Genomic DNA, 13,895 nt, shown 5'->3' on the forward strand with positions numbered 1-13,895 from the left:
ATCATGGCATTTTTGTTTGGTCTGCAAATATCAATATTTAAAATATAAAATTATTTGTGAAAATTTAGTAATGATAAATTTCATGAAAAAAATCTAAATTTCTGAGATTCTTCTAAAAAGCTTTATAATACAGGGTATGGTAGGTCTACATTTCTGCACATCACCAAACTCCTGAAGTTGAGTAGCATTTGCCTCTTTTTGAAATAGTTTTATAGCTATCATCACTACTAATTTATCTGATTTCCAACATTTATGTTACCATCCTGTCCTCTGTAGGCATTAGATTTTGCAGTCTCTAATATAAGTAATGATCAACATCATATATATGAGTTAAATCCCTCAAGGAATGAGTACTGGTATTTGAGAGGGATCAGTAGAGCAGTCTTTTTGGCCTCACAGGCAAAGGAGAGAGTGAATGGAGGTGGAACCTCAGCTTCAATACTGGAAAACAGTTGGAGAATATGATTTAGATATGCAGCACCAATGTTCTTCCTACTGCATACCTCTTCTCTAGCCCTGGGAAAGGCCACCCAAGGGAAAGTCTGCAGAGTAGGTTAGCATCCTAGTATCACTTCCTCACTAGTCTAGATAGAAGAGAAGAGCTTTTCTTGGGTCTTAGGACTTTAGTAGGTTAGCTCTAGCCAGTTAAGAAGCATGAACCAAATGCTGTCACCCACCAATCAGGTAACATGCTGTATCTCCATGAAAAGGAGTAAAGGATATTTATGAAGATAGCTCTTCATGGAAATTAAGCATTATCCTCCCATCCCCAAAGAGTCTAGGGGAAAAAAAGAAGTATACCTGGGACCAAAGATTCTGGACACTTCTAAATGGTTACCTCTTATACATTAACAGATCTAACCTAAAATATTTCTTCTTTTCAAAAATTGTTTTTAAAACTTTAACTTATTTTCTCTTTTTTCAAAATGCACTTTCATTGTAGCTTTTACTGATTTATTGAAAAATATATTTAATATATTAAAACTTAAAAAGTCAGTGACACTTTTTTGAAATATTTTACTTTTGTTATATAAATCACATAATATTCTTTTAGGAAAATTAGGAATTGCAAAAAGAAAATTTAAGAAACTTGCCCACCAATCTTATCTCCTAGAGAAAATTTTTAAATTTTTTATTTCTATTTTTTTCTTGAAGTATAGTTGGTTTACAATATTTCAGGTGTATAGCAAAGTGATTCAGTTATAATACATATAAATATGTATTCTTCTTCAGATTTTTTCCATTATAAGTTATTACAAGATATTGAATATAGTTCCCTGTGCTATACTGTAGGTCCTTGTTGTTTATGTATATTGTATATAGTAGTGTGTATCTGTTAGTCCCAAATTTCAAATTTATCCCACCCCTCCCTTTCCCCTAAATGACACTTATTAAATGAAAATATGTCTTATTCGTTACCATCTTTCTTCATCTATATCTCTTGGTTCTTCACCCAATTTTTAAAAGTCACTCTTTGGTGCAAATTTACATAATTTTTTAAAATACATAAAACAGTGCAAATAAATGAATAAATAAAAACTTACATTGTACAAATGAAATCATACTCACTGCTCTGCACTATAGTTTTTACTAGGAAATTTTCATGGAGCTTTTCCCATATTAGGACATACTGATCCAACTCCTTCTGTTTAAATGATACGTAGTGTTTAATAAGCATACCATAACTGGGGATATTATTTTCTATTATAAGCTATTAGCAATAATGTAACAATGGCATTTTATGTATACTTTCCTCGCCATTATTTATTATTTTACCAATAAATTTGTCAAAAGGAAATGAATTAAATTTGGTGGGTCATATACTGCCAAATGGTATTCAAAAAAATTATCAGGAGTTTACATTTTTGTCATAAAACTATTAGTTAAGGTTCCTGTTTTCTGCAATATATATCATATAGCAATTTCTATAATTTGTGTTAGTGTATTATGCAGAAAATGGTACTTCACTCTTATATGAATTTAAAATTCTTTGAATGAGTTCATGTGCTCTTCCCAGTTTTCTGGTTAATTAATCTTATTGATTTTTATATGAAAAGCTGGTCAATTAATTTTAAATTCAAAAACTTTATGTGCATAATTATCATGTAATGTATATATATATTTGTATCCAAAATACTTGGAATTTTGTTTAAAATAAATATTTTAGCAAATGGGCATTAAATTTACATGTAATAATTTTATATCTTTTCCAGATTCATTATCTTTGACTGTATGGAAAATTTTAATGAAGACACATGTTGCAAGGATGCTAGTTCTAGAGCTTTTTGAAACAATCCTTGCTATTTTTAATCCAACGTTCCTGGAAATGGTTAATGAACGAGGAATGAACAATTCTAATTTGTTGAGAAACAGTAAGTTCAAAGTTTAACACTATCCCCACCATATAATTTTCTTGTTTCTGCTGTTTTTGATTTATGCTTATTTGTTAGGATTTTGTCCAAGCATTCCTAATTTATATTCAAATTAACACTATGATTATTTTGCTCAATTAATAATTCTTGATTTTTGCATTCATCAGCGTTTAAAGTTTTATGGGATCTAAAGAAGACTGTACTAAAGTATCATAAATCACTAAGAAATTAATCAACAGACAATAAACTTGTATGGCTCTTCTCTTGTTATCCTATGTAAACTGATTTCATGCAATTTAAAGCAATATATCTTGCTGAATTATAACCAAAGTTCGGATCATTTTAAAATAAAATACTGACAGTCAATTAAAATTTTAGAACTTATAAAACTGAGCTGGCAAATCGACTATACAACTGATTTGTCAGTTTTTTGGTGTATGTTTTCACTGACGACAAGTTTATAGCAATTAGGTAAATTTCTCCTCCTTTGGTTCACACTTAATGAGTGCAAGGATCAAAATTGTCAAGGTTTCTCTTTTTTAGGAGAAAATGCACTGGCCAAGAGGTGGTGACTTTCAGAGTTGAGATAAAGTGTTTATTTGAAGGTTTCCCTGAGTTCATCCATAGACCAAATCTACCCACTAACTGTTGGAAAAAGAAATTAGGTAAATTGGTTTGAATAGTATGCGCATCAGAATAGAAAAGATAATGGCTTAAATCTCAATTCTATTGCTTTCCAGGATGAACATGGGCAATTTTCTTAACCCTCTCCATGCCTCAGTTTAGTAATTGTTAAAATGAGATTGTAAAACCTACTTGCAGAATTATTTTGAAGTCAATAAAAACATAAGGTGACTAGGACTCTTCCCAATGCACAGTAGGCATCCAGAAAAATTAGCAATTGTTACAATAATTGTGCTCAGAAATTGATAACATGTGCTATATTGTTGGGGCAGTAAAAATATCTTTGATGGGACCGAGGACTATGAATATGTTTTTATTGAATCCAAAAGCACACAGAGGATTTCCTGGTTGTTGTGGACAACAGAGACTGTGTTGTAAAATCCCAAAATCTTCTACCACAAATGATGTGAGATAACTATACATTTATGAAATGTCCACACAAAACCAAACCCTCAATGTTACTTGAAGACAGACAATGCTAAAAAGACAAAATAGCTACCAGTAAATAGAGAAAAATCAACAGATACCAGTGCCCCAGGAACACAGGCTTTGACCTAATCCCAGCAAGCAGAGGCAGACCAAGAAAAACTGTCTGGTAGATGAGGAGAGTAGATTCCAAACAACAGCAGAAAGAGGGAATAGACTATATTTAATAGGCTGTATACTACCATCTAGTGATGATCTAAAAAATTTCATCATTATTCATAGTCGATTTTTCAATGGCTCATTCTAGACTTCCCCTGACCCTACCACACCCTTGTAGTTACTTGTATCTTCTTTCTCTGATGGTGATAATCCTGGCATTTATTTGCAAGAGATTACACTCTGGAAGACAGTTTGACAGTTTCTTATAAAACTAAGTGTACACTTATCATCGAACCCAGGAACTTGGGCATTTATCCCAAGGAAATGAAAATTTATGTTCACATAAAAGTCTGTAATTGAGTTCATGGAAATTTATTTCTAATAACAAAAGAAACCGGAAACAACTTAAATGTCTGTTAACGAATGAATGGTTTAACAAATGCTGGTACATCCATAAAATGGAATACTACCAGCAATGAAAAGGAGCAAGCTGTTGATACACGCAACAACTTCCATGGGTTTACACTTAGAGGAAATGCCAATCTTAAAAAAAAAGACTACAAAAAAAAAGACTACATAGTACAATTCCATTTATGGTATCTTCTTGGACCCTGGATAAAAAATTTCTGCAAGCCTCAATTTTCTAAACTACATGAGAGAGATACTGGCTAATTTACCTCATAGAGGTTTGGGGAGTGTTAAACACAGATGGAAATCCACGGTGCTCAATGCAGTGAATTTGTGCTCCATAAATATTAGCTGTTACTCTGTTTTGTTTTGGGGTTTTTTTGGTCATTCTCTGTTATTGCTTATTTTCAAAACTTTATAAAAATTAAATTCTACTTACTTAAAGATGTATGTTAGGGTTCTTGTTCGAGGTGGGGTAGGGGGGTTTTAAGTAAGGATCTGGTGGCAACTCTGGTAACAAAATTAGTCAGAGAAAGACAAATATCTTATGAGATCCCTTATATGTGGAATATAGAAAAAATGGATACAGAGAACAAACAGATGATTTTGGAGGCTGGGGTGGGCAAAGTAGGGGAAGGAAATAGTCACCCAAGTCCAGGAAGTGCAGAGAGTCCCATACAAGATTATTAACCCAAAGAGGAGCACACCAAAATATATTATAATTAAAATGTCAAAAATTAAAGATAAAGTGATAATATTAAAACCATCAAAGGAAAAGCAACAAATAACATATAAAGGAACTCCCATAAGATTATCAGCTGATTTTTCAACAGAAACTCTACAGGCCAGAAGGGAAGTGGCATGATATATTTAAAATAATGAAAGGGAAATTACCAAAATATACAAACAGCTCATACGGCTTAATATCAAAAAAACCGACAACCTAATCAAAAAATGGGCAGAAGACCTAAATAGACATTTCTCCAAGGAAGACATCCAGATGGCCAAAAGGCACATGAAAAGATGCTTGATATTGTTAATTATTAGAGAAATGCAAATCAAAACTACAATGAGATGTCACCTCACACTAGTCAGAATGGCCATCATTAAAAAGTCTACAAATAAAAATAGATCAAAAACAAACTTCTTCTGTATAGCACAGGAAAACATATTCAATATCTTGTAATAACCTTTAATGGCAAAGAATATGAAAACAAATATATGTATATATATATGCATGACAGAGACATTACGCTGTATACAAGAAACTGACACATTGTAACTGACTATACCTCAATTTTTAAAAAGTCTATAAATAATAAATGCTAGAAAGGGGTGGAGAAAAAGGAACTCTCCTACACTGTTGGTGGGAATATAAATCACTGCAGCCACTATGGAGTTCAGTATGGAGGTTCCTTAAAAAACTAAAAATAGACTTACCATGTGATCCAGCAATCCTGGGCATATATTTGGAGAAAATTATAATTCAAAAAGACACATGCACCCCAATGTTCATAACAGCACTATTTACAATAGCCAAGGCATGGAAACAGCCTAAATGTCCATCAACAGTTGACTGGATAAAGATGTGGTAGATATATACATACCATACACACACACACACACACACACATATGTCTAAATTTGTTTAATTCTTTAAAATCAGATTTTTGAAAAGCTTAAATGAGATAATGCTTACAAAGCAGTACTTGGTTCATAGAAGTACTCAACAAAAGTAAGCAAGTTACCATAAAAGACAGCAGAGGCTAATTTATTGTCACTGTGAAGATACTTTTAAGGGAAGTTTGGAGCTGTTGATTAAAGAAAATGTTGAGGCAATGGGCATGACACACTAAGACTAAAAATTACACTTATGCCCACCTTTATGAGTGGACAACCTTAATACTGAAAGACAATGGAAAAGGCATACAGTGATGGGAGATGGAGGAAAAGGAGTCTGCAATGATAAAGAGGAAAACAGCAAAAGGGTATTTTGTGAATAGGTGAGGAGATTTTGCCAAGACCATTCACCTTTGAGTATATACTTTTACCTATCTAAATAAAAAATACATTTCCCTCACAAAGTCAATATAAAATACTTCACAAAAGGTAGTGGCCAGTGAGGAATTTAAAAGATTTATCATCCAGGGTTTTCTGAGATTCTAATATCTATGCATTGCTTTATAGGAACAGCAACACCAAAAAGTTTGTTGAAGGCTGTTTTGAGACAAAAATCTCATGCTTAATGACTGAACTTACATAATTTAAATAACTGCAACTCACATACCTATTGAAAAATAACTCTTGAATCATTTTTGTTTTTTGAGGATGAGAGGTGGTGCTGCTAACTGAAATTCGACATAGAATCTTTTACCACACTATTTGCATAGCTACCTTATATAAGCATCCAGAATCTAAAAATAGAAATTAATTTCATACTGCATCTATAAAAAATTTGATTGGACATAAAGAACTACTTTACTATGAGCTGTCAAAGAATGTATGAAACTTTCTCCTGGAAGAAGTGTAAATAACCAGCTATCTTTTCATGTGTAATCTTCATTGACGGACCAGATGACTCTTAGATGAATGAATTGCAAATAAAAATGGAAAAAGTATTTCCTGATACATTCTGTAAAATATAAATAAACATTTGAGGCAAAAGCAAAAGTTTACACATTATATTTTACAGTGCTAGAAAGAAACCAAGAGTGTAATGGTATCACATAAAGCAATTATCTTACACATCACCAAGTTTCGGTTTTCCAACATCAACCCCCTCTGTGATCGCTGTGTCTTCATCTGTGTTGTACCTAGGAACATCACTGACAGTGGAAACCATCTTTCTGGACAGCAAATACTACAGAATAAATAATATGATCTATGTCAATAAAAGACTGTAAAATAAAATTAAAATAAATTTCATGAATTCCTGAAATAGAATACCGTGAAATACTCATCTAGTTAATTGATTAAAAATAAAATTTATTTTTAAACTAAATTTTAACACTTAAAGATGTCATTTAACTTTACTTGTTTGCTATACAAGCAGATTTATGCTAATCTATATGCATAGACAAACATAATTTGGTAATTACTAAATCAATTCCACTGAAAAAACTTTCTTATGAACAAAATTATACCAATTTGCTCCTAACTAATTATTCAGTATCATTTCAGGACACTAATAGGAACAATTTGAGTGGGTAGGGACAAAACTCTAAACTTACAATTTCATATGCATAAAAATGTGAAGTGTAGTCTATATTTAAATCATAAATCCAACAGAAGACCTTCAGTGACTTCATTCATTCCACTCATACAAATATCATCACACTCTTTTACCTTATAAAACCTGTTGGCTGAATCCGTAATTTGTGGATAGGATGACAGCATTCCTCAGTTGAATAACAGAAGTTGTATCTGTATTCCTCTTGAGATACTAACTCTACCTCATATGGTAAATCCCTCAAAAACTCAGATTCAATTGCCGCAAGGAAGGACACCACAATCACATAGAAGCCAACGCCTGTAATGTAATAGAAGAAAGGTATCACTAACTGTCTAAACAAAGCAGGAATTAGCAAAATTACTGAGGCTTAGCCTGTATAATTTAGCCACTTTATCCTCCACATCATGATGTTGAATTTGTTGGCCCTAGGGAACACTTAGGACTATGAGAGCTTAGGGTTAATCATAGTCAGGAGACGTTCTGCACCAGGGGCGTGATGAATCCACCTAACATATCCCAATTCCAAACTACCCATGTCCTACATTGATTCACCCCTCAAGGAGAAAGTGAAAAATAAGATTTGACTGAGGAAAACATTTACTTCAGTTTTGGTATATACGGAGGTGATGCTCAATATATATACTTGTGGAGATTCTTTGCCAAAATTGAGGAAGAGGTTTCGAATTAAATATCTGTTTCTATCCCTTCAGCTCTCTCAGGGATGGTTCTGAATCCCAACCAACTCTGTTTCCAGTCAACCTCACATACATTTTCCTAATTTTCAGTTTGGTATTGGTTCTTGATGCTAACTCATTTCAACCAAGTACTCACTCTAGTATTGGTGCATATTCTATCTTTGGACAATTTTACCTACTTCTTGAGTCCTGTGTTCATCTTGTCTATTAGGATTCTGGCCACTCCCAGGCCTGGGTTATTCCTAGGCCTACTTCTCAGCCTGGCTTTTCTCACAGGTATGAATTCATAACTTCTGTTAATGAAACACATTCTCCCTCATTCCTGCTTGATAACCAGAGAACTATTTTGATTGTTAATCTAGCTGTCAAGGAGAAGCCAGTGTAACTAGTGATACAAAACAAATCACAAATGATAGATAGATGTTTCAAAGAATATTTTCAAGCCTTTAGATAACATCATTTTCTCACTATTTGAAACTTGGTGTACTAGGTGACCTCATTCCACTTATTTCTACTTTTAATCTTAATCTTCAAATTGAAGTGGATGATTGTCAATATAAACATTACCTTGAGCTCTCCATACCGGGCCTAAAAGAATTTTGTTCATTATCAAATACAACATTTATTTTGATGAATTTTGACAGACGTATACACCAATAAAACCACTACCACATGCCTTCAATTTTGAAGCAGGTTTTCCATAGGGGAATTCCCAGAGTCTGAGGCAGGCCTCATCTGCAACCTACCCAAGTATTTGCCCTCATCTGTCAAAGAAGAATGAGGGTCTTCTTCTTGTCTTCCACACCACAGATCCTGCATGAGTACCTCTTTTTGAGGTAATTGAATCCAGAACTTCATCAAGGAAATGTACTCCCATGCCAGACCTGAGGGCTAAAAGATGATGATGACCTCACTGTAGGCAAGTTGGCACAGTCCACACCTCTGTTAACTCAGCATACATAAACATCCTTCATTCCTTATTTAATTTTCAAATTCAACAATAAAATCAACATCATGGTCCATCAACACATGGCGGCACCGTCCAGTAAGTGGGGAACCCAAGTTTTGTCATTAACTCTGTACTCAACTCTGGGACATGATCATTCCCCTTCTAGGTTCAATCAAAATGCCCTTTAACATTCTACAACTAAACAACAAAATTTTAGGGTAAAATTTATACGAAATAATAGGGAACAGAAAATAAGCCACTTAAGGATATAAAACATAAATATTCAAGTAAAGAAGAAAATAAACCTATTTAAATGGTAGCCATTATTGAAACTCATTAGGGAAAAATTATCTTTCCTCTTCTAAATCCATTCAAAGTTCTTGTCTCTGCAGAATGACCCAAGACTTTCTTCCTAAAGTGTCTAAGCCATTATTAGCCCTGCATGTACTAAGTTGCTGCAGACTTCCAATATTTTTTTTTCCCAACGTGTTAAGGAACTGGCCAGAGAATTCCCTTGATACCACACATATTTCTCTTAATTTCCTTTTATATAGCAGGAATCATAATTCACTTGGATAAATAAGGTTAATAACCCTAAACCTTCAGTAACCTACTTCTATTCCTAGTGATTCAGTAACATAAGGAGCCCAAGATAGCTGGGTGAAGGTCCCTCTTCTGATTTAATAGAAATGTTTTTGTGTTTCCTGGAAACTATGGTATTTAATCAGCAAAGCACATTAAGGAGATAATAACAGAAAAATTGTGAGTGGGCCATTAGAGGAAACAATTAGAGGAACGACTCCCATTTTTCCTCCCCTTGATTCACAAGATATCTGCTCTAGCAATGTGAGAAAAGTCAGCACATATTAGTCTCTGCTTATGAGCATATGCTGTATCTTATAAGATAGCCCACAATCTCACGAGGTGGTATTTATTGAGACTTCCATACACCTTTCCACTAAAAGTACACAGCAAGACCAGAATCCCTTTGAAATTTCTTCTGCTACACAAATAATATCTTAGTGAAAAAACAATGTTGTCTGTTATACCTTGACAGCAGTTCAGACATTGAGACAGTCCATAAAAGCAGGCAGAAGTTTTATAAATGGGTAATGCAAATCCTAATCCAAAGTGATTGTTGATTTCAACGAGTACAAATTCCAGCTCCTTTCATGGTGGAAGGAATACACTACAATCCACTTGCTACCAGTAAACTGGTTTATGCTCCCAGATTTTACCCAGTTGAGGGCTCAGAGTAGTTACCTGTCGTCTGTGGGTTGAACACTCAGCTATGATGATAGCCGGTCGTGAAGGGGGAAACTTAAGTCTTCCAGCCTCATGCATAATTTTCCTCATGTTACAATCACTATTTGAGCTCTTCCAAGTCTCTGTTCACTGAAAATGAAACTGTGAAGAACAATACCCCGGGTCACATCTTCTTCCAAGGAAAGTGCATGGCCAGATGCCCTGCTCAAGCTTCTCCCATTCCCATTGTCCTTCAGGTCCCCATCTCAGTGGGGCAATCATACTGCAGGAGCCCGCTTCTGAGTGTTATCAGCATGTCATGTAGAAAGGTCACTTAACAAGTGTGAAATAGGAAACCTCTTTGAGGCCGTAGATGATGATCTGTAGATGGATAGCTAGCAGGGCAGCATGATTAGGTGTTTCTAACGACTACTTTCCAAGAGTTCTTACCAATATGATTCAACAGCTTTAGGAGGAAAAAACCCAAACTACCTACAAACAAAAGTTATTGCAAGGGTTTTTACCCTTGTAATATTTGTCAAAAAGATATCCACATTGACTAAGGTTTTGAACACAAGGATAAGAAAGATTTGCCTATTTATTGCCCATCTTATAATTAGCCACCTCCACCGATTCATACTTGACAGCACAGTGTTGTGGCTCACATAGATGTATCTGAGTTATTTGTTCCAACCAAGGATGGGTTGAAAAGAAGTAGTAATATGACCTCATTGTGAGCATTATTAAATTATTAAATAGAATCTGTATTTTGTCAAGTGCTTACTTTGCATTGATAAAATCTTATAGATTTTATTTTTTAGATTGTTAAAAATGTGGATTACATCCATTGGTTTTTAAATCAGTTTTGTATGGTTAGGATAAACTCTATTTTGTAGTGGTGTATTACTCATTTTATATATTGCTGAATTTGATTTGCCAATATTTTATTGAGGATTTTTGTATCAAAATTCATGAGGAATATTAGTCTGTGGGTCTGTTTGTTTGCTTCACTTTTTTGGTCTGGTTTTAGTATCAGGGTAATGATGGACTTATAAAATGGTTTGGCAAGTGTTTACCTCATTTCTGTTTTCTGGAAGAGTTATATAGAATTTTCAATCTCTTTTTTCTTTGTTGTTCATAAGGATAATTTCTATTGCTCTGTCTTTCCTCTGTCAATTCCATTCTGCTATTGAATTCATGTACCAAGTGTTTTATTTTTATTATTATGTATTTATGTTCTGAAATTTCTATTTATACATATCTTCTGTTTCTTTAAGACTTTTTTACTTTTCCATTTGTTTCTAGAGTGTTCATGATTATGTGTTTGAGCAATTTTATGACAGCTGCTTTAAAGTCTCTGTCAGGCAATTCCAACATCTGTGTCATCTCATTATAAGCTTCTGTTGATTGTCTTTTCCCATGAATGTTGACATTTTCATCTGTCTTCCTATCCTGAGTAATTTTGGATTGTATCTTGGACATCTTGACTATTACATTATGAATGGGAATTGTTTAAATCCCATGGAGAATGTTGACATTTTTGTTTTAGCAGAAAATCTACCCAGTAAATTTCATACTGTCAATTTCTACCCATCTTCTGTAGGCTGTGGTTTCAATGTCAGTTCAGGTTTGGCTTTTTTTTTAATTGAGGTACAGTCAGTTACAGTATGTCAGTTTCTGGTGTACAGCACAATGTCCAGTCCGTTTTTAAAGCCTTTGCAGTGTCACAGTGCTACTGAATTTGTCCCACGTGTGCCCTACTTGGATGTCAGTTTGGGACGTGGGGAAGCCAAGTTATTAGCTAAGTTCTCAAAATCTTATGCTAATTGGAACAAGATCTATGCCTATGCAGGATGACGTATGCCCAGAAGTTCTTAAACAAATTTGTGAATGGCCTTTCTGAACTTTCCCTTCTCCATGAATCTGGAGATAGCTTGTGCTTATCAGCTGACAGTTGATGAGTCCTTAGATTCAATTAAATAATAAAATATCCAACTAAAACCTTATTACAAAGAATCCATTCAACTGAGAATACTGTTACAAAAACAAAAGGAAACAAACACTTTTTAAAAACCTAACTGCCATAGTTTATTCCTATGTGGTCTTTATATCCTAGGCCTTAATAATATCACAAATCAAGTTTTCCTTTAGGATATTTCCTAGTTTTCCTTAAAAGAAGTGGTCTCTGAAACTGCACAGGATAACAGGCCTCTGCAGGCCAGAACTGCTGGAAAGGTGCTTTGAACCACAAGCTATGTGGAACCTCTTAGATAAAGAATAATGTGGAATGAGACGATACTTATTACTTAGCCCACATCTAGAATCGAGACTCCATTTTCAGATTAGCTTGATTTTTATGAGCTATTTCAGATCCCTCACTTCCTGTCTTTAGTCATGGAAATATACTCTGAAGTGACAAAATCAGCCATATTTATCCATAATAAAAATATTCTGAAATTCCCATGAAAATCAATAGAAGCATAAAATCTAACTAACCCCCAAATAATGGATGTTCTAAACTCGGTTATCTTCAAGTGGATGTTTTAAAAATTAAATTTTGTGAGTATCAAGTTCAATTATTCATATATTATCGACAGTAATTGTGTAATATAAAATAAAGCATAAAATATGAGGAAGCTGTTCTACAATGTTGATAGATTAGACTTAACTAAACAAAACACCATACTTCAAAAATCATCAGTGTTACATAAAAAAGTATAAATTGCAATAACAGCTGTCATTGTACAATCATGAATTCTTACCTATCTGAATTACCCTTCCTTGATTCAGTTGATCCTGATATAATGAGGTATTTTCAGACCAACTGACAGTTTTGATCAAGGGATCAGATGAATTCTAGCATGGTATAACAAAACAAAATTATATATACATAACAAGACTATAACAAAAATCAGCTGCCATTCATCTTCCTAACAGCAATAAAAAATCAAAATGCATTTTAACTATTTTGTGATATAAAAGGACAATTTTTTCTGTTTAAAAATAGGTAAGGTATTTTGTGTATTGCACTTCACATTTGTCTAAGAATCAAGATCTCTAAAATAAAAATGTAAATTATTATTGTTGTAATAATGTTCAGAGTGTAGATATATAGAATATGCATGAATGCATATATTATATATGTATCATTATTAATTCTCTTCAACAAAGTAATGACACATACTCATCTGTTCCTTTCTTCACAAATTAAGTTAAAGATACAGTCACATCTTGAAGGATGGAAAAGGAGGTGTTTAGGTTAATTGATATTTCAATCCACCAAAACCAACTCTTTGTATCGATATAGTTGTGGAATTGTGTTTTGTAGAGTTGATCAGAAGCAGTTCGGTGGTACTTAAAACAGCATTTGTTGGCCAAAAGTAAGGCTTATTGTAGAAAGTAAACATGGTCTAAGCTTGATTATGGAAAATATAGTTTATTACATTGTTATAAAACCAGTTTAGTTTTTAGATGTTATTAGAGTAAATGCTATATTTTTTCCTCAGTTCTCACAATTGTTATCATTCTAACAAACAAACAAAAAAACAAACACATAAGCATATACCCAAAATCTGATTCTAGGCATTATAATACACTTTGAAAGCATTTTGGCTCATTTCAGATGCATATCTAATATTATCTAAGCTTTTTTCCTGTGTTTTAAGCATAAAAGGCTTTACGTATATATAATAACCACAAATGGTGTTCCTCTCTCATTTATAACA

General features: G+C 33.6%; 1 protein-coding gene across 5 annotated transcripts in view; it reads left to right on the top strand.

Annotated features, from left to right (window-relative positions):
• The window catches only part of C8H6orf58 (chromosome 8 C6orf58 homolog), a 108,828-nt gene that overhangs the window by 18,265 nt on the left and 76,668 nt on the right, over positions 1–13,895 (top strand). For 3 of the 5 annotated variants that reach the window (XR_012074988.1, XM_072965852.1, XM_031680080.2), the window contains exon 6: positions 2,214–2,372. Coding sequence is in view for 4 of the 5 variants with exons in the window: in XM_072965852.1 (XP_072821953.1) it covers positions 2,214–2,372 (159 nt within the window). In the remaining variant the exon portion in view is untranslated. Of the gene's footprint in view, positions 1–2,213; positions 2,373–6,376; positions 6,600–6,866; positions 6,985–13,895 lie in introns of those variants that run through there. The other 2 variants (XM_072965851.1, XM_072965853.1) reach the window with 2 other exon arrangements.

This window comes from Vicugna pacos, chromosome 8 (assembly GCF_048564905.1).
Source record: "Vicugna pacos chromosome 8, VicPac4, whole genome shotgun sequence".
Lineage (NCBI taxonomy): Eukaryota > Metazoa > Chordata > Mammalia > Artiodactyla > Camelidae > Vicugna > Vicugna pacos.